At 41.9% G+C, this 21,858-nt stretch overlaps 1 protein-coding gene across 2 annotated transcripts in view; it reads right to left on the bottom strand.

Annotated features, from left to right (window-relative positions):
• ST8SIA5 (ST8 alpha-N-acetyl-neuraminide alpha-2,8-sialyltransferase 5) overlaps positions 1 to 21,858 on the bottom strand; it is a 72,959-nt gene continuing 51,101 nt past the window's right edge. Inside the window, exons 3-8 of one of the 2 annotated variants that reach the window (XM_068928087.1) lie at positions 21,004 to 21,096; positions 18,088 to 18,174; positions 13,633 to 13,777; positions 11,485 to 11,597; positions 8,053 to 8,145; positions 1 to 6,896 (exon numbers count right to left, since the gene is read on the bottom strand). In XM_068928087.1, the coding sequence (XP_068784188.1) occupies positions 6,428 to 6,896; positions 8,053 to 8,145; positions 11,485 to 11,597; positions 13,633 to 13,777; positions 18,088 to 18,174; positions 21,004 to 21,096 (1,000 nt within the window). In that variant the 3' untranslated portion in view covers positions 1 to 6,427. The remainder of the gene's footprint in view (positions 6,897 to 8,052; positions 8,146 to 11,484; positions 11,598 to 13,632; positions 13,778 to 18,087; positions 18,175 to 21,003; positions 21,097 to 21,858) is intronic. The other variant, XM_068928086.1, reaches the window with a different exon arrangement.

The raw sequence follows: 21,858 nt of genomic DNA on the forward strand, positions 1-21,858 counted from the left end.
TCAAATAAAACTGTTTGAGTGGTTTATTCAATAGAATTAAATCGTCTTTCAAACACAGTGACACAGACAAAAAAAATACCCTGATTACTGTTTTAGTTATGGCTTACATCAATTGTTAGGCTTTCTATTACAACCATAATACAGCTAGAGAAACAGTTAGCAAAAATTACAGGGCGGAAGATTTAAACAAAAAGGTGAGCCAATGGACCAGAGGGCATTAATAGCAGCACGAAACTAGAGTGACTCTGCTTGGATTTCTCCTCCACCGCCATCACCACCATACAGAAACAATGAAAATGAAACACACTCTATTTTTGCAGTAACCCAGGCTCCATTAGCACAAAAACACATAGGTTTTCTCCAGCATTTGCAAACTGAAAATTTGTTTTCCTCCAGGTGAAAATGGGGGACATATTCAACAGAAGGCCTCTGCTGAACATGGCATAGTCTACGTAGGCTGAACACAGATGTCTGATCAGAGACCTCGTGGTTTACAACAAGGAGGACCCAGAAATGAGGCAAAAATCAGCATGTCCTGTCCTAGAGAGAGCAGGTACAGTAAGTTTTCCACATCAGTGAAGAGACAGGCTCTAGTGTCACACATGAATAAGTGTGTATCACCTTGGCAACACAAGGTGGTACAACAGATAGGGATTAATTTAATTCTGCTTGCTCCTAACCACTACAACAGGTAATAATCATAGTCTTCCTAAGCTGTATGGAGCAATGGCGATACCTTAGTGTCTTGGTGCATCTCAAGTGCAGACAGTTTCAGCTAGAATAGACATTTTTAGATCTAGCCAACATGGTATCTGATTTTGATGGGTTAATTTGTTACCGTTCTACATGCTAACACATTTTACAGTGATTGGTACAGTTAAAAATATACAACTTATCCAAAGATCAGACACTAAGAACATTTATGGCTTCCATAGGGCAAGTCAGACATGTCATTAGCATATTTACAACTTTCAACCCATGTACAGCTGAGGCAGTTTTGTCTTTTTTTAAGTTTCCCACTAAGGCTCAGTCCTTTGTTTTTCAACGCTCCTCAAACACTCAGGGCTGCAGGAAGCGTTTGAGGTGCTCGAGGCCTGGGACACAGGCTCCCGCACTCTAAGGCTTCCTGTACGCTTGGATTTCCCGTAAGGTTATTAAAAAGCACTTAAGTACAATTGCTTGTAGATTGTGAATACCATGCAGACAACACAGCGATGCCCAGCAGCCTCACCCACATTAGACAGGACATAAAATGATAACACTCTGGGAGGGTCTTTTCAGAGATACAGGTTATTGGCCTAACTTACAAGCGTAGGGCCCAATATTTTTCCTACTGAAGCCAACTGCAAACTTTGCGCCGGCTTCCAAGAGAACAGGGCTGAATCCTGCCTTGAACACATCCATATCACTGATGAATTCCACGCTGATATTTTAAAGCAAGCAGGAAACCACCTCTTTTCTCGAGGCATGTGATTCACATACATACACGGTTAGGTACAGAGGGTTCATTAGGGTTCACAGCGCCCGTGATTTGAAAGGGCAATTTACACTGCCACGATGAACTGCTTTGCATAGATGATTTTTGAGAAGATGAAAGTGCAGAAATCTGGAAGGGAACGTGACAGTCGCAACATTTCTGCTTCCAGATAAGTTTGTTCTTTACATACACCATTAAAAACACAGTATTGCTACTGCACCATATCTACAATATATTAAAAAATATGTCTGAAAACAAGTGAATAAGAAACAGGAGGCTGCTCTTCCTGCCCGTGATCAGGGCCCAGTTCTGGAGGCTTGCTCTGAAGTACATCAAACTTTCCATGGACTTCACCAGATTTTGGAAAAAGTCTTAAGCATAAATACTGACTCCAGCTGAGCACTGCACCTTTATTCTTAAAACATCATCTCTCTCCAGAATTTCCCAGGGAGTTCCGCCCTTAAGGATTGCTGAATTTTGCAATGTTTCCTTCTTGAATTATGTGTAAAACTCCAAGGTTTTCTGCATACTCAGATGCAAACCAGATAGGGGGAAAGGATCATTTCAGAGCTCTCCATTTTCATTACCTGAGCTTGTGCTCTGTAAAATCAGAGCCTTGATGACAAGCCTCCAGGCCTCAAAAGATTAAAAGGAGAAATTCCCTCCTGCTTGACGTCTCAGCACTGTGTCCACCACACTTTTCCTTACACACAAGCCAGAGATAGCTTCCTCCTGTTGTGTGCAATCTAGCATGGGCAGCCTACCTCTTGCCACGTTATTAAAGCCCGGGGAGAAGCGTCATGGCTGCAATCATCTCCCCTGTTCTCCTTACATGGCTTTTCCAGGAGATTGCAAACCAACCGGCCACAGTATCTATTCTCCCAGAGACCCCAGTGAAGGGAGCTGCCACGGCATGGCTCCCCCCTTGCGGTTCATGAGCTGACTTTCCAAGCTCTTGTGCAAACACAGAAAGTATGCTAAAATATTATAATGGACCCATCGCTGTTTAATCCATTCTGGCCAACAGCGGAGTTGAATTCCATAGCTCAAAAGCAAGACGCTATACTAAATACTTCCTTGCCTTTGATAACAGCACTGGCAGATCCATAAGCCTCCTCTGTTGACCTGACAAGAAAGGAGCAGCAGTCCTAGCTGTGTCTTTCTGACTCAATTTGCATTGCCAGTGTATGCAGATCTCAGGAACTTCTTAAGAGATTCTCCTAAATAATACCAGGAGTGAGTGATTAACCCATAATATTATAATTTTCTCTCTCCCTGTCTCAGATTTCATAATTCTCAGCAGTAGAGCCAGGATTACTGAGCTCAGGAAGCAATACCGGAGAGTTGACAGCCTTTCTTCTTGGACACTTTTTTGCATCAGGGGTATTTCTCTGGGGCCCGCAGCCTCTCCTGCGGGAAAACATAACATGGTAGGCATGCCTTTTAGGTGCCAGAAAAGCATGTGGCAAATGCCTGGCTTCCTGACTGTGGTTTCTTATCACTCAGGCATCCCACTTTTAAAAAGAAGGTTCTTTAAGATTGGACATTTGGAGCTTTGACCATGTGGGGGAAGGGAAAACAAAATAGCCTCAAACTCGGATAACTTCCTGATTTCAAGAGAGCATTTCCTTATGCCCAGTACTCAATGGTGTTAGAAAACAAGGAGGGTCCTTCCCTCTGCAACAACCCTTCTTTTCCTCCTTTTAAACAGGACAGCCAGAAACTCAGGCTAGTCAATGCTGGCTCACCCACCTGCGCAGGTAGCGAACAGTGCGTAGCTGAGATCTCCCTGGCGGTATTCATTTGCTGCCCCTAGAGAACAGAACGGCTGGTGGGGTCCGTCCTCAGACCCTGCTCCTGCGAGCTGCAACCATGCCATTTCCACTGTGCTTCATAGAAGGTGCAGCACGGCAGCAGGAATCTGATTTTACAGAGCCCGGTGCAAGGTAAGGAGGCCAAGAAAAATACAAAAGCTTCTACTTAACGGCATTTCTGACAAAAATGCTGTAGCTTCTCTTCAATCATTTTCTAAGCAACGTCTGAAAAATGAGCCAGAAAGTAAATATGCATGCCTTTTCTTTAAAAATCTTTCCGGCTTGCAAATCGCTCCCTATATCTAACTATACAACTATATACATCTTCATAGACATGTCTGGGGCCTGTTTCTGCAGTCCCTACACAAATAAAACACCCATCTCCTTGAATGGGAATTCTTCTCAAATAAATGGTGCAGGATTGGGCCTTTGGTGTGTATGTGTGAGTATCCTGCACACACATTTTTAAATCATTAAAAAAATATAGTAGCTATAGACTTATAACCAATCAAAATCTAAACACAGTAAAACTGCACTTATTACAGTATAGCCTAGGAGAAGTTACATTACTCATTTGTACGAAGCAAACAAAGGAAAGGAAATGTCTGTGACCCTGTTACAGTTTTGCTTATCCTTTTTCCTGTCCAAAAAGTCCACAAGGGGGATCTGCACAATTTCTTTCCAATATGAGGATGCTTCTTATGTGCTTTCCCATCCTTTTTAAGCTTCTCTTGCAACATATCAGACTCCTTTCAGTTACTTTTGTTCACCTCAATCAACGCAGTGAAGAAAAAACCTTACCAAAGAAAGTATCCTTAGCAAAGCAGCAGCAACAAAGCAATGCTGAAGTCACTGCTAGATCCTTACTCAGGCAGAATAAGAAGTAAGGGCTCTAGGTACAGGCTTCAGCGTCACTCCCACTATTATAAAGCTTAATGCACAGCAAGATGGCCATCCCACTGGGTCACATTGCTCTCTATATAGCACTTTCCTTACAGCACTTCATTATCAAAGCCCTTTGGACATTAACTTACACAACACAGCAAAGACAAAGATCTCTTTTGCATATTAAATCAAGGAAACCATTTCATCTACAAGCTCTTTCTTAGTGTGCTGCATATCTTACAGCTAGCTGATACGGAGCGATGCTCACGAACACACAGTACAACTCTAAGACTAAAAGCACGACAACACAAATAATATAAAAAGCTTAACCACAGGTCCCTCACCCACTTCTGGCTGGTATTTCCCAAGTAAGCTCCGACACTTTTATCAAGGACGTAGGCTGCTTTTAAAGTAATCAGACCTCTGGAGTCTAATGTAAAGCTACAGATATCTCGTGCTATCCATGTCCCTGCTGGTCAAGTAGGGACTTTGACATGGTGACCACCATGCTTCACTTCCTTTTTGATCACTTTATCCACAGTGTGAGCAATTTTCACAGTTGTCAACATAGCACAGAGACTTTTAAAGGAGCCTTGTGCATTCATGCATTATAAAATAAAAACCCAAGTCCTGACTGGATTTAAACCCTCTCCTGAAACAAAAAAGTATCCTTCATATAGGACCAGCACTTTAAACTTTAAAAGATCTTGTAATCTAAGAAAGACAAGACAAGGACTGGACAACAGTCCAAATGCTTTAGACTAAGAGCTTGTACTAGAAAACTCCACTCATTTATCTATGGCAGAACAGCTGGAACAGCAAACCTCACCCTCATGCATGCAGTCATACCAGCACGAAAGGGCATATACCAGTAGCCTGCTACACTGTCGTTCAGCAGCCAAAATAAACCGCAGCAGTATGTGATATCTTTTCTCCATCAGGATTTTGCCAGTTTAATTACATCAGGTGAAAAATGAAGCTTGACATAACTGATGGTAACTGGTAACTTTTTAAAGAATATACCGCCCTTTAATTGTCCTACCATAATAACATTCTCAAAACAAACAAATGCCACATTAAGACATCTGAGGTCTTGAGATGCCTAATTTTAAAATAAGCATCACAATCCAAACCATCAAATATATTCACTGTTTTTTAACTTCATTTCCTGTAAGTACTTGTCACAGATGCCTGAAAATGTTTTCCTCAACCTGCACAACAGTCGATCAGCATTCAGATGCTCTTACAAAGCGTAACAAAGAAAGAGGAAAAGTTTTTACTATGCTATGCTGTGACATTTGAACACAAAAATCAATTCAGGAAATATAACTAAAGTAGTCTCCTTGCTATTCAGCCTGAGCAAAGCTTGCCGAAGTGGGAAGGAGCACAGTTCTTCAGCAGGGACTCCTGTCTGAAGCTGAGATGCTCACTGTAGGAGAAAGCACACACATTGCTTGTGTGTTAGCTAGAAGAAAAGTATTACCAACTATGAGAAAGAAAACATCATCAGCAGAGGAGACCAGAAGTATGAGACCCGAGAAGGAATCAAAAAGAAGCTCTAAAACAATCACACGCCATGCTCAACAGAGTTACCTTTTGCTGGGAATGGGAGTATAACATTCTCTCCTACCTTTGCTGAAAAAATTCATAAAATGATCTAGTTTATTCCTATCACATCTAACTGCAATTTTTCACCAATACTTTGTGAAATTACAGAATAAAGACCTCAAGTTATACACTTGCCATTAGAACTATAATGCTAAATAAGATTTTCAAAAACCCAAATGCCAGACAGCAGTACTTTCCATAAAATCTAGCAACGCCCCAAGATATTCAATTCAGGAACCTGTCAAAGCGTCAGTCAAATTCAGGAAGTCAAACAGTCTATGCTAAAATTCTCCACCACCGATTCTTCTCAAAAGTTTGGTGCTTTTTCTCAAAGTGAAATGATACCTATATTAATGTGCTCTGTATATCGCTAAACCTATTGGAAATGTGCTTCTTATCCGACTTACTTTCCAGGGCAGTGCATATCCTGGGACAGTGGAGTTATGCTTCACCCACACTGTTACAGACCCCACTCTGCTAGCAGGAAAGATGCTGGTTTCCTAGATCCTATGGGATGCAATGCCTTGAGGAAATTTATATCAAACAATTATTGCATAATTTCAGGGTGTAATAAAACCTCTTACACCATACACAGGCATTGAGTTCCCTTTGCACTTTTGTGTCAGAGGAAGAACTGTCCTTGTCAACAGCAACTGCAGGTCCCTGTATGAACCCGCAGGATCCCCTTGCTGTGCATGTGCAGAAAGTTGAAGATTTCTGAGGGCATCGCATGAAAACCAGGGCGAGGTTTGACATTGTCATAGTAGTGGTGAGTTATAAAAATCCCTGAGGGGTTCATAGGGAAGGCCCAAAAGCCAAAAAGGTGGACCTCTTCACAGAGCTCCAGGGCAGCAGTCACCAGGATCAGTCCCGTGCTAATCCGCTTGGCCCGCACCCCTAGACCGAGCCAGTAGCGCGAGACGTTGATGAGATACTGGGGATGAAAGTAGTAAACAGCTTGCTGAGATTCAAAATCGTCCAGGACGTATTTGACGCGGATCGAGACGTCTGTGTTGCGAGTGTTGTAGAAAGCCGGCAGCAACACAGAAGCATTTTCGTAGACTTGGAGCACATCATAGAAAGGTTTCCTCCACTTCTCCAGCTTATGGAATCTGAACGGAAAAGGATGCAAGCGAGGGTCAGGCCAGCGCGAACTTCACTTTTGACCCAACAGACAAGAAACTTCCACTGGCTTTCTACAAAACATTTCTGATGCAGAGGTAATAGAAATGATGTTTCAATTAAGAACAGGAATATGCTTTGATTTCTAGCTAAAAGAAAGCATCAGCATGAAATGTAGGGCAAAAATGCAGCGGGAGAAAAAATACATTCTTCTCCCCTATTTTGGCAGTACACTCATTGAACGCTGGACGAACTTTGTAGACATTTCTGGCCCTTTTTCATCTCTCATTTTATTATCAAAAGCATGCAATTTTTCCAAGGTTTGACCAGCTTTATTGTGCACTTCACAGTGCAGGACAATATAAAAAAGTAGCAAACATCAAAGCCGAGCAAAATGTCCACCCGCAGCATTTAAAAGAAAACTGTCATGCAAGCAAATCACCTCACTTTGCTTAAGAAAGGGCAAGAAAGGTCAGCAGGAATTAGCCCCAGGACCCCAAACGTGCACTAGTTAGCTTCAGGCACACTGGAAGGCACAGGGATCCATCCAGTTTCAGTGTCTGGTTTTGCCTGCTCCGGGACATAGCCTTCAGCTTAGCCCTTCTGGTGCCCTGAGGCCACAATGCTCGACCTGTAATAGCCTGGAGCCTCTGGGTCTTGCACGCATCCAGAAAATAGAGTAGTATGCAGGTATTAAACATTTTTAAATGAAAATCACTCTGTCAATCCTAGCTACAAAGGTTAACCAGCATTTTTTAAAAACGCACGACAACGCGCGTGTTCCTTTTTCAAGCATTTAGAATGGGATCCAGTTGTTTTCAAGCTAACGCATCCAAGACATTAGCATGGGGCTTGCAGGCCTGAGAACACAGAACTTCCAGGGGAAGGATGGCTCTGCTAGTATGATTTCTGCTCATCAGCCTCCAGCCTTCTATTATCAGTGTACAGGTCTAAGTGTTTAAGGCATTTCTATAGGTTGTTACCAACTCCTTATACTGAATAATTTCAATCTAGAGCAAAATATACAATTAACAGTGCCAGTTTTAAGCAACATTGAAAAAGGCTTCTCTGTAAGAGTTAGAATTTAGTGAAAGGTAGATTTGGAAAAGCAACAGGAGATGAAAACACAAGAAACAGAGAAATGACCTTTCAGTAATTATACTGGGATTGACAGTCACGACATCCGTCTTTACCCCCACGTCCGTAATGTATTTCTCAGATATAGGAGGCAAATTGCACCTATAAAGGAAAGAAACGAGTAAGAAAGTTAAACAATTTCTTGCACCTTTTCAAGACTAGAAAGTAGAACTGATTTAAGCATTTCTTCCAAGCTATGAACAGTTTGCAGATTTAAATTTGTATCAAAACACATTGATGCCCAAATTGTGTATTAAAGTAACACATTCTTAGGGGCTGTAGGAAGACCACCGATCTTCCCTGTCAAAGCTGACCCCTTTTGCAGATATAGCCAATGTACATTCATTTTGCTTCCCTAATAGCCATTCAACTATTTAATTTGGCAATTTACTACCAGGAAAGTTGGGAAGAAACCCCAAGGACAATCAAACTCTGAAATCAAAGACTTCCTCAACATCACCTGTTAGGTTGTATTCGGTAGCTAACAGATAAACTACATCTATAACATCACTTTTGCTACGCTTTATTCTATAACCTAGTGCATTTATGGGAAGTGCTCCGTGAGAACTAAACCAGTCCAGTTCCCTAATTAAACCAAAACAATTTGCTTCCCTGCTTTTCCCCGTATAAGTTGCTCCTAGCGCAGTATGAAAGCTGCAATTCTGACTATACAGCTGCGCCAAAGGATGTCAACATTATTAGGAGCAAACTTGTGAATGTATGCAACCCACACCTGAATCACAAATCTCAAAAATACTACCATGCCTAATTCCCAAACACCTCAATACTTTTCTTTAGGGATGAACAGCAGAGAACTGTGAAGACACTTAGAATAAGCAATGCTCAGTGTTTTCACAATATTACAGTTTGGTTCCCAGGCCTTAAAATACAATTCCTCCACTCCTAGGAGGAGGTGAGTGGGGAAGCGGAGGAAGACAGAAAAATCCTTCAAAATCCTTCTCAGACTCAGGAGATTCACATCTACCTCCCAGAGAGTCCTTCTTTTTTAGGTCAGAGAATTTTTTTAAACCACCTTGTCCTTCTCAGGGGCAAGATTATTTCCGGTACTTTTCTCTGCTAGGTCATGCAACGTTCTTTCAACGTAGTTACACCTAGCATCAGGCACTGGAATCATTATATTGCATTCAAAAAAGGTTTTCAAATATTCAGCATCAGTATTTATTAAACACTCAACTCACAACAAGACTAAGAAAGGGCAAATTCATTGAAAGTGACCATTTATTATGAAAGTTATACAATCTGCACAAACTGTACTTTTTTCTTAGGACTCAAAAAAGTTCATCCGTGCAAAGAGAGTAGTTGCGTCTCCAAATTACCCAATGTTTCATCATAAATCTCCACTCTGGCCAGCAGATGGAGATAGAAAATAACAACTAGTAAATGCAACTTATGTGTATGCATTTTATACATTCTATTGCAATATAATTAATCGCTATCAGCATTTGTTCTATAGAAAAATCTTCATTGCATCCTACTAACCACTAGCTTCCTGCCAATATTAAAGGGCTTACACAAGCATCCCGAGAGTATCGATGAATTTAGCTGTGCTCCACAGACTGCTTTTGAAGTATTTTAAAGAACCATTTTGTCAGCAGCTAAGATGCTGCTTCCCAACAGTTTGGTGAACTGGTGTCAAACTAGAAAGTGGATCTGTTCACAACTGTCCTTAAACATGAGCTTGACTTTAAAACTGATGTTAGCAGACCTGAAGTCCTTGCACGCTAATGTGGCTTTGTGCATAACGCTGGTCCTACGTGTTTTGTAAATGGTGAATCAGGTTTTTTTGCACACATACCGATGTATTATTCATATTTCGATTCTACTTAAGCCTCTGTTTGACACATTCACACGACACACATGAATTACCGGTATTAAAAGCAACCTATTTTATGCTCTGTATTGATCTAATCTGCTCTCTTTAATCAGGTGTGGTACAGCCCAAGAGAAACTAATAAAAGGGTAACAAGGTGACCACCACTGAAAGTTGCTAGACATAAGTGATGACATTTGCTGCCCCTATGTCCACTTCCACGCAACAGTTTGTCACCTCCATGTGTGGCAAAACGTACCTTTCATTTCAACCACACTGATAGCTGTGATCCAGTATAGCAGACGGGAATCTACTACACTGATTTAATGTATATAACTTCTACTAGGCTTTTAAACTAAAGTAAACTATGTCAAGCCTGGACTGTGCTACAGATTAAAATTAGGACACAAGCTTTATATAAAGAGGGCCCCAGAGGTGGACACAAAGGGCCTGAAAATATAAATAGTGAAGGTAGGACCTAAAAAATATTCTTACTTCTCATTTGATGCCTAATTAAATTAAGAAAGCAATGAGCCAAAATCTGACCTAATTCCTGCTAGTATGAAATCAGAGAAATTCACTGATCTATGTACAGTTACTCTAGACTTACGACAATGTACCTAAGGTCAGAAAATGGGCCAACAGAAGTAAAAGATTTTTCATTTTTTACAAAACACATCATGAACCTGTGAGCTGGCTGTCATATGCCATGACCCAGGCAAAGAGCTTAACAGGTTTCAGAGAGAGATTACGTATGCATGTGAATAATAATAACATCTTTCCTGTATATCTTAAGGATGATAAAAGTCCATAATCTGGTGACACAAGTGGGACATCCCAGACAACACAAAACCTCAATAATACCAGACGTGGTGGGAAGAACAGCAGAAAGATATCCAACCTCAGGTGTCTCTGAACACCCTGGAGCCTACAGACTGATTAGTACAACCCTCAACGGCAGTACTGAGCTGGCTTTCTGCAGCCACTGTCTTCCTTATCTGAGCTAATTAACCTTATTGAACTTGGGAAGTATAACATGGAGATACCCTCTACAACCTTCCAGTTTTTTCTCAGTCCGAGGAGCTACTGTCCTCCTGAGTCTGGGCTTATGCTGCCAGATACAGAAAGGGACAGCGCTGAGCCTGATTTAATAAATAATCTGGGACTTGTGCTATGCAACCACAGTGACAGCACCACTTCAGAAACACAGGTCCAAGGCACATGTGTTGTGCCCGAAAGGAGTTTTTAAGGTCTGGCCAAGTTGTGTGCCACACAAAAGAGGAGAAAAATGCCCTGGGAAAATATAGCCATGTTCACATGGCACTGCTCCTGGGCTAATGTCCACAGAATGATAAACCCACAACCTGAATAACAGTGCAGGCTGAATAAGAGCATTAAACTTTGGGCCATAACTCAATGATTAATCAAGTGGAGTTAGGGACAAATACGCCCCCAAAGCATCATTTTTAAATACCTATCATACAATGGGGTGTTTTTTCAAAACATTTCATTTTGCGCAAGAAGCAGACTATCGATTTGGCCAGTTCGGCAAATCCCATGTTTCAGTGCGAGAGAGAATAGCTTTACAATCCTTTATTTGTGGTGATTACCGAAACACGAAGTCTGCACTGTCAATCTCCCGGCCACATCTGCTGTTCTTCAAAATTCCTCCGTTCCCAACCACCGCACATTTCTTAAACTGGGAGCGGTGGTATGGCATATCCTGCAACATAACAGCAAGGAAACAGTCAGGTCTTGAAACAGAGAGGCAACAAGTCTTCCCCCTTTTTTTATTTTTTGGTGCAGCTGTACCTTGGATAAAAAGCCTGTGGATGCAGTAATCAAAGGAAGCTGTCACTGGTTCTGGCATGCAGTACTCTCATGGTACACATGAACTGATGGGATTATTTTCTTTGCAATTAGAGATGCTATAGCCAACTAATTCAGAGGGAAAAAAACAATGACCTTTTTTTGTCCACGCTTCATAATAGAAGAAGCAATTTTAGAGACTTGCTTTCCCTTCTGATTTCCATATAGGGGCATAAACCATAAAATTAGTGTAGCCCAGGTGTAGCCTTCTGAGTTGCCTGCAAGCTGTTCACTCCTCAGGCTGACGTCCTGCTTTTGAGAAGTCTGTACACAGTCCCTGAGCAGCTTGTAAAGCCCAAGAGGTCTCTCTAAATCAGACAGAATATTACAGGTATTTATCAGAACCTAGCTCAAATTCTAGTGCTTGCTACCCATGCCTCACCAACTGTGCTAACAGCATTAGTGATTTTTAATTAGCACTTGTACTACCAGCAGCACCTAGCACCTTTGGTCAGGTACCTCTGCAGGCTTAGAGAGGACGAATCCTTCTGTAATCTGTGGGGCAAAATTTTGTCTTCAAACACACGCGTGCAGCTGCTGATAAAGCCAGACAGAGCTATAATCGCAAAACTGAGAACAGAACTGGGCCGTTAGAGTGAGAGGGTTATGATGCAAAACTGAGTCGAGCTACACCTTATGAATATGTAAAGAAGTGCTTATATAAGCACGAGAGCACTCCTTTTGGTACATACATATTTTATCAATAATTTTATACCGCAAACTACAGGGAGATGCAATTGTGGCATGACATTTCTGGGTGATTCTTCCCAGAATCCTTTCACAGCATTCGTTAGACACTAGGCAAGAGGACATGCAATTACACCTATTTGAGAAAAGCAATAGCTCTCTGACAGAAAGGCATTATAAACCCATCTGTGCTTTATCAAGGGGTTCCTTAGTACAAAATGCCTAGGCACTCCTGACAGGGGGATCAGAAACCAGGTCCCCCACACTAATCACAGGGCTCTTGCCGTTACAGTCTTGCTCACTCTCTTTCGGCCCTGTGTCTCCAACACCTGCTGTGCAGCAGTCTGGCTCCAGCTAGGCAGAGGGTGGCTTTGGCCACATAACTGCTGCCCAATGAATCCTAAAGGCACTTAGGCATGGGATAGATGCTGCAAAGTATCCTCAAGGCATATCTGCATAACTACAACAGCACTTATGGGATGCTCCCAGCAAAAGCATAGGCACCCTTAGTCTGTCATGCACCTGCGCAATTAGGTAAGGTTTTTGAGGACTCTCCTGGACTATGGACTACGCCATTTTAAATTCATGAGGTGCGCCTCACGATAAATCAGTAGTCATAAAAGCCCATTTCTGCACATAAATCACATTGTGTAATGGGAATTGCTCACTGCTTGAAGCATTTACACTTTGAACAGCCATCAGGTCAAGGATTATTTGCTGAAAATCTTTGGAATAACCTTTATGATGAATATATTTAAGATTTCCACAGCCTGTTCACAGAGAAGCTGCAAACAGAAATAAGGATAAAAATAGTCAGTCATCGTGAATGTGAATTATAAAATGGTCATGCCACAAAAAGACAGGCCTACCCAAAATGTTGAACTTAACGTATCTAGATGAGACCTTAACAACTTCTGGTGAGTAAGTGCCTTTTTTATTCATATTTCTTAAGTTATTTCAATCGCCACTTTGTTGTTTGGTCAATAATATTCTTCAGAGAAATGCATACTGGAGCAGATGATCGCTAGAAAGTAGGATAATCATTGGAATATCATATGGAAAATAAACATATTCACAGTATAAGCAGTGATGCTTGCAGGAATGTCAAACAGTGAACTGCTAAGTGCTTGCCTACAGGACTTTTATCTAATGCAGCAAGTAGAGTGAAGGTGATTCTGCAAATAGATACAGGCATGAAGCACCTTTGGAAACATTTTGAAGATTTCCTGGTTGATATGGAAGATTCCACTCGTATCCACTTCATACTTCAGTTTAGTCCCCAAGGGAGTATTTTTCTGGGTGGTGAACAGAAAGGCGGGGGCATTGCAACACCTTGACAAAGTAGACCTGTAAAACAAAAAAGAGATGACTAAAAGGAGCTGATAACATGCTTTAGGAGTTGCAATCAGTATTGAAAACACCTCTGAACTGCAGCTGGCAAGGCATTTTCTGTCAAAACTTCTTTTTAATTGTGCAAGAGGTAAAATGGTGATGAACCAGAAGAGACGAGACCTCTTTAACTGGCACTGCTCTCGGCTGCAGGAAATGCATGTGCAAACCCTGCTCTGCTCCAGCCCACAAAGCTGAGCTTCTTCCATACCCTGGGGAAACCATCCTAATGAATTGGGCTCTCTCTGCTTTAGAGGTCTTGCACTTTTATAAATCATTCACCAGGCACTGGGCAGGAAACCTGTGGGGATCTGGAAGCCTGTTAGGGCAGGGACTTAAACACAGCAATACCTAAAGATACTACCCACCTACCAGTCTACGTGGAGCATGGCACACCTTGATTGCAAAAGACTTCTAAAGGCCTTGGTTTTGTCCTTGAGCTTGCATATCCCCATAAGGGGGATGATATGGCCCAGACAGACAGGTGTCAGGGAGATTGGTCAGAGCTACACTCCAAAATCTCAGACAAATAGCCCAAATTTTCGTTCTCACTAGAATAAAATGGCAGGTATTTCAATGGAAACACAAAGAGTTTTGAAATCTCAAAAATGGGATTAACAGGATGAGAGAAAACCCATTCAGCTCTGATCCCTTTACCACAAGTTTCATATGAAACCTAAATAGGAAGAGCAGCTTGCCAATTAGGGGTCCATTCCTTAGCTCCCATCTTTCCCTGAATGCCTTTCTACTTTTACTGCTGGAACCAAAAGCCCTGACTTAATCCCACTCTTACTCCATTGCCAGTTTGTTTCTCAGCCAATACATCTTATACCTTTAATGAAAAATACATGTTGCAGCATGAACCTGAAGACAAAGCCAAATGGCTCTCAAATACCCTACATTAAATACTTTGCCTCTAGAGTATGTGGCCTTGTTATGAGTTGGAAAAATAAATCAGTGCTTTTTATGTATTTTATTACAAGCATCACAAAGGAAATACAGAATTATATAAACATTTCAGTGATGTCCAACTACTATTATATACTTGACTCATGGAAAATGACGCAATATGATGATCAGATCAAGGCAGCAATAGATATTGAATGAACTGATGAATAATTTCAAATAACTAAATCATTAAATAACTAAGAGCAAGTAATGGAATTGCACTGTGAAGTCTGTCTGAGATTTGAAAAAACTCTTCTTCGTTAGTTCTGCATTAAGGTATTGCAAGAGGTGCTGTTCTTTAATCTAACATCCAACTAATTTTCCACAGGCACATTCCTTAAGGTGAATGTCTGATCTCTCATGGAGGAAGATTGTTCAGGAAATTGTTCTCCTTTCTCTAAAGTTACAAGAGTTAGCGTGTTTTTCCTGCTTCATCCCTCCCTGCTGCTTATGTAGCTGCCTTTTAACTTTCCTGGCTTCCTTGCATCTTACGTGAGGCCCAGAGCTGGCACAGTCCAAAAGCACACAGCTCAGCGCTGTTATACCACTTCCTTTTAACTTTGCGGCACCTACTAGTCTAATTCCAAACTTGGAGACTTCTGTCTGCTTTTAAGGGACTGCAGATTCTCCACAAGTTCACACACTGATGTTGCTGTCCCTAAAGACAAAAATGAAACAGACTCTGAATGTCCTTGCTTTCTTGATTCACATGACTATTCTTCATAGAATCAGCTAATGAAGGTTTGGATACATCTAGATGCTGGTGGGAGTTTCTTAGGCAGTGATAGATCAACCAGGCTGGTATAGCCAGTGACAAGATTATTTCATCTCTTCTCTCTCTCAGTGCTCTGAGTAGGATGGAAGGGGGTGCTTTGCTTAAAGTGCTGGTGTTGGTGGTCAGTGCTGGTGACCTAAGAGAGAGTGATAGTCCTCCAGGTGGTCTTAGATAATCATTTCTTATCACTCCCCCTCCAGGCTGAGCTGCATACTTCAGCGTGCTCCTTGCACTCTGGACACAGTCATTAAGACCCAGTCCTCTCACTCCAACCAGTCTTTAAGCCTTGCGCCATGATAGCTCTAATCCTGAAAGCTCATCTTGCAAAATGGACTGATAGTTGCCTGTCAAATATTTTCCAGGAAAAAGGTGATCAGGAGTAGTCAGCATGGATTCACCAAAGGGAAATCATGCTTAACCAACTTGATAGCCTTCTATGATGGGACAACTGGCTGGGTAGATGAGGGCAGAGCAGTGGATGTTGTCTACCTGGACTTCAGCAAGGCTTTGGACACTGTCTCCCATAGCAGCCTCATAAGCAAGCTCAGGAAGTGTGGGCTGGATGAGTGGATGGTGAGGTGAATTGAGAGCTGGCTGAATGGCAGAGCTCAGAGGGTTGTGGTCAGTGGCGCAGAGTCTAGTTGGAGGCCTGTAGCTAGCGGTGCCCCCCAGGGGTCAGTCCTGGGTCCAGTCTTGTTCAATATATTCATCAATGACCTGGAGGAAGGGACAGAGTGCACCCTCAGCAAGTTTGCTGATGATACTAAACTGGGGGGAAAGGCTGACACCCCAGAAGACTGTGCTGCCGTTCAGAGGGACCTGGACAGGCTGGAGAGCTGGGCAGAGAGGAACCTCATGAAGTTCAACAAAGGCAAGTGCAGGGTCCTGCACCTAGGCAGGAAGAACCCCATGCACCAGGACAAGCTGTGACCTGACCTGCTGGAGAGCAGATCTGTAGAGAAAGACCTGGGAGTCCTGGTGGACAAGTTGACCATGAACCAGCAACGTACCCTTGTGGCCAAGAAGGCCAACGGTATCCTGGGCTGCATTAGGCAGAGTGTTGCCAGCAGGTCGAGGGAGGTAATCCTGCCCCTCTCCTCAGCCCTGGGGAGGCCTCACCTGGAGTCCTGTGTCCAGTTCTGGGCTCTCCAGTACAAAGAGACAAGGAGCTCCTGAAGTGAGCCCAGTGAAGGGCTACAAAGATGATGAAGGGATTGGAACATATGAAGAAAGGCTGAGAGAGCTGGGCCTGTTTAGCCTGGAGAAGAGAAGGCTCAGGGGGGATCTGATGAATGTGTCCAAGTATCTGAAGGGAGGGTGTCAAGAGGATGGGCCAGACTCTTCTCTGTGGTGCCCAGCAACAGGACAAGAGGCAACGGGCACAAACTGAAACACAGGAAGTTCCGTCTGAACATGAGGAAAAACTTTTTTCCTGTGAGGGTGACTGAGCACTGGCATGGGTTGCCCAGAGAGGTAGGGGAATCTCCTTCCCTGGAGATATTCATCCCATCTGGATGCGATCCTGGGAAATATGCTCTAGGTGACCCTGCTTGAGCAGGGGGGTTGGACTAGATGATTTCCAGAGGTTCCTTCCAACCTCAACCTTTCTGTGATTCTGTGAAAAAATATACCAAAAAAACCCCATGTGTGGCGTTCATGCTGGAAAACTTGGTATGAGACTTCCACCTGGGACTAACAGTTATTTTTAAAGATGCTAAATCAGCAAATCCATTCTCACATTCTCTCATTAACTCTATCTAGTTATCTAGATATCTAGATATCTAGTTCCTGGAATTATGCAAGAGAACAGAGAGAAAGCTGTAGGGCCTTATTCTAAACAGCAGTGAATCATCCCACTGACTTACAGACTCGCCAGTCTATATTCCACTTACTCTGGAATAATCTGTTTTCACTGTACCTACTCAAATAAGGCTCTTGAATATACAAATATACAACGTTCAGATATTGTTTTGGCTTAATTCTACTATTGCCTCACAAGACTAATTGTACACACTGTATCTTGAAATGACCATTGAAGACCTTCTGCAAAGAGGAGGTCATATGAGGGAAGATAAAGTATTACAGAAACAAACTGCAGAGGTGTCTGAAGACTAGAAGAAGTATCTGAAGTTAGTCAGGGAGTAATCGCTGAGAAGCTATTAAAAAAAGGAGGAACTGAAAAACAAGTGTACACTATACACTACAGAAACCTATATAGTACAGAAAAAAACCCAGTTTAAGGTTTTTGTGGGGCAAATTTTCAGTGTCACCAATGATACTACCATTTTACACCACCAGAGATAGGCCTGCAGTTAATGTAGGAGGTGTAAACATTAACTCTTGGCTTCAGGCTCACTTCTGCATGAATCTTACCCAGAAAAGCCTTTCCCATTCCAAATTCTTTGCCTCTGCTGGGACGACTGTCCCCCATGCTCCAGAAATTCTCTTTCACCCTTGCTGTTGACTTTTTGAAAGTAAGAAAAGTTGATATTTATTCATTTCAAAGTAATTCTTACTCAGTTTCATTAATGTGGACCATTCTTACTTGAATAAGTTAGCTTCTGTGACATTCATCTCCCATTTGCACATCTGTAGGCTCTTCCACCTGTCAAACAATTCAGTTTGTTTAACCCTAAAAGATAAAAAGAAAGAAAATCAAAATTTACTTTATTACAAGGCATTCAACTCCTTCACCAGCTGCAGCGAGGAGAACGTGCATGGGGGAAACCAGTCAGTCCACCCAGTGCAAACAATATCATTCATATTTCTTCTTCTCCTCAGAGACAGCAACTCCGAGCCAAGTATACACAGGTACTGATGGAGTTCTTCAGCTGTTTGGAGCTGTTTTCTCTTCCTTGATAGACATACTCTGTTTTTTCAGGAGAAAAGATGACATACTGAGCAAGAAGCATCCACCCCACCACATTTTGCCAGAAGCCTGCAGGGAAGCTAATGAGTTTGGCGCCTGCTGCGGCTTTGGGAGGAAAAGTTGCACTTAGCAGGATGACCCAACAGAGGAGGTACTGACAGAGAAGATGCTTTAGGGGGTTTGCCAGCTACTGTTATGGGAGGCTTTCCTCATATTTTGATGGGGGTATGTTAATCCATGAGATCGTACAAAACAAGCTGTTGGTAAATGCATTTTACAACCTGAGATACCACAGGTAGTGACAGGCATTTGTGAGGGTAAGAGGACATGGAAAGCTCTTTATATAAGGATTTGTTACTCCTCCTCTGTTCAATAAATATACTTTTAGATAGATCAAATAGTGGCACACCTGCTTCCTCTAGACTGACACAGGGTGACATATTTTTTGTGGTATCATCAATTACAACAATCAATTACATTACTTTCTCTGTTTCACTTTCTTCCTCACAATCTTTTCTCATGTGCTGCAGTCAAAGACGTATGCTCAGTTTATGAAAGTGCATTGTAAGCCATGGGCTTAACATTACTGGCGATTGCAGGCTTCATTTCTGGGTGAGGGACTGGGGAGAAGCTTCAAGTGCAGGAACTTGCAGAAAATGTAATTAAGGCAACGCAGATTTCTTTACTAATTAGTTATCTCATGGAACTATGTCCCAGAAAAATACGTCTGCAGATTTAGCAAGTAAAAGACAGTGTCTTAATCTCCTGGACAAAGGAAAAGGCAGCAGTGGAGAAAGCTCAAGAAACTGCTTCTACTTTAGAGTTTATACATACTCTTCCATATTTGGACAACAGAAATAACTGAGGTCTTGCAAACATCTATAGCTACAAAGCAATGCCATATCCTGGCTGGGATATTTTGAAATCTCAGATTTCTTCAAGACTGATAGATCTTAATGTATTCTTTTCAGGTGTGAGGGCTCTGAATGTCTGAATAAAGCAAAGATTTTAAAGAGAATTACATATTTAAAGTGAATCAATTTTAAGATTTCCCAGGCTGTGGAAGTCACAGGAAGCAATTAGGTCATATTGTACTTCCTGTGGCCCACGAGAGCATGTTATCTTAGAAATCTTCCATTACCGTAAGGGCTGACAGGAAATGTAGATATTTTGCGAGCACATTAGAAGAATCCAGCATAGCAAAAAAGAGCTCATTGTCAAATGGTATCAGCCGCACAAGTCAGGCTGACTCTATCCAATTGAGTGGGAGTCCACTAACATCTATGTGCCATTGGATAAGATGGAGAGAGACGAATAATCTTCTGTACCATCTGATAAGTATGCAGAAATGCAATACAAAACTCACTATCTTCAGCAGAACATTGGCAGAAGTGTCAAATTCTCACCCCTTCTACTTATTTTTAAGCAAGGAAAGTCAGCAAGCAGTGCAAAGTTGTTACTTGTGTATCCTTCATCCAGTACCAACAACAGAAGACAAGGACATAACCTACATTTTTCTGTGCACAGTCAGAGAGGGAGACATGCTCAAAATTCATGCAGACCTGGAGCGACAAATTGTATTTGCTGTGGCCTTGACTGCTCCTTTCATTAACAATACGCACTTGTATAGTACCTCTCAGCTGAGGTACTGAATGCATTTCACAGGCATTAGTAAGCCTTGTGGATTGTAGGTAAGATTATTAAATATGAAAGCCACTGGTTTTAGACATAGTAAGGGATTAGGCATACTCTAAGCACCTAAATTCAGTACTGAAAATGCAAAAGGATAACATGAAAATATCCTGCTTTGCTCTGTCTAAACCCTGCAGTGCCTGAACTCCATGGGCAACCTTTTTTTTTGCCTCATTCCATCTTTACGGTTTTATGGCTATGTCTCAGGCAACACATTTGCTTCCTGATGTACATATAGGACCACAGAAGACAAAATAAAGATATTGTACTATTTGTCAGAATCACAGTTTCTTACTTTTTCACTAGATGTGTTGTTAACTTGTGCAACTCATTGCCACAGGAAATTGTGGACGTCAAAAGTATAAACGGGCTCAGAAAAGATCTAAACAAATTAACAGAGAAGAGATTCATTCTTGACTCTGATTACAGTGGTCTAAACACCACCTACGGCTCAGAGAGTCCCCATACCAGTATTTGTTATAAGGATTCAACCTCATTCTGCTGCATTTCTTAGCCTTCACTATTGGCCACTGTCAAAGACAAGGTATTAGGCTAGATGGGCATCTACTCATAGCCAGTCCGGCAGTTCTTACCTTTGAACTACCCTCAGTAGAGATCCTAGAATAGAATATTACAAACAATATTACAATTGTGGTATTTAATTCCAGCTACTCATAGTGGGCTTGACAGGAATTCCTCAATGTGTGTGAAAAGCCTCCAATTATTTCCAGTGGACAACAGATCACACTGAAATGTCACTATTTTCACAGATAACAGAACCTCAGAAATCCTTGATGAGATCCCTGTTCATGTGATCTCTTGAGCCTTGCATCTCTGACAACCTTATAAGTGACCCTTTTCATCCTACCTGAAAGGTGGCAAACATTCATTCATACTTACATAGACAAAACCTTCACTGCAATGATATCCTGCCGTAATTCGAGGCATTTTGTGGAGTTGTATTCCAAAGGGCCTTCATAAAACTCAAAGTACCTGAAGGAGAATAAGGGCAAAGGTTATAAATAAGCCCTAGACTTGAAAACAGATCTTATGCATCAAGGGAAAGTGCTTAAAGTTGTCATCTGTGATCCCTGCCTAACTTAAGACTACACTATCTGACCCAAAGGCCGGTTATTATTTCACAGGAAAGCGTGGACATCGTTGTCGATGACAGAACAACCACTCATGTCCAGTTTGTCCACGCATCTAGAAATTCAAACACTAATTGTAAGATGTTCAAGAGAGAGCGCTCAGCAGTTTCCATTTTGCTAATTTAAACTAAATGGCCAGGTTATTAGAAAGCATCTAACTGAATTCCCATTTCTTTAAGGCTGTAAGTGGCTACGCTTTCAGAAGAGTTCTTCTCCCTTGTAGGCACCAACAAGGACTAGCTACGTTTCCCTGCAGTCAGCACACAGCAGCTGCCACTGAAAGCAGGGGAAAGCACTGATCGTTTAAGGAACACTGTTCCCACCCTCTGGGTGTCTCAGTGTATGCTGAGAGTTTAATAAAAATTCCCTTAAATTTTGTTCTTAGGATAAAAGCAAAAAGCTGGAGGTTGCTTCTTGTCTGTGAAGCCTGTTGTGTAGCTCTATGCAATTGACTTTTCTCAGGGCTTTACTTTCCAGGTACATTTTGAGGGGAAAGGGAACAGGAGTTTCCTTGTTAAAAATTTGAGATGGTTTTGAGAAAGAAAGGATTTGAAAGCTCATGCATATCGCAAATGACAATGCAACTCTTAATTAAAATAGACAT

Source organism: Struthio camelus, chromosome Z, assembly GCF_040807025.1.
Source record: "Struthio camelus isolate bStrCam1 chromosome Z, bStrCam1.hap1, whole genome shotgun sequence".
NCBI classification, from domain to species: Eukaryota; Metazoa; Chordata; class Aves; order Struthioniformes; family Struthionidae; genus Struthio; species Struthio camelus.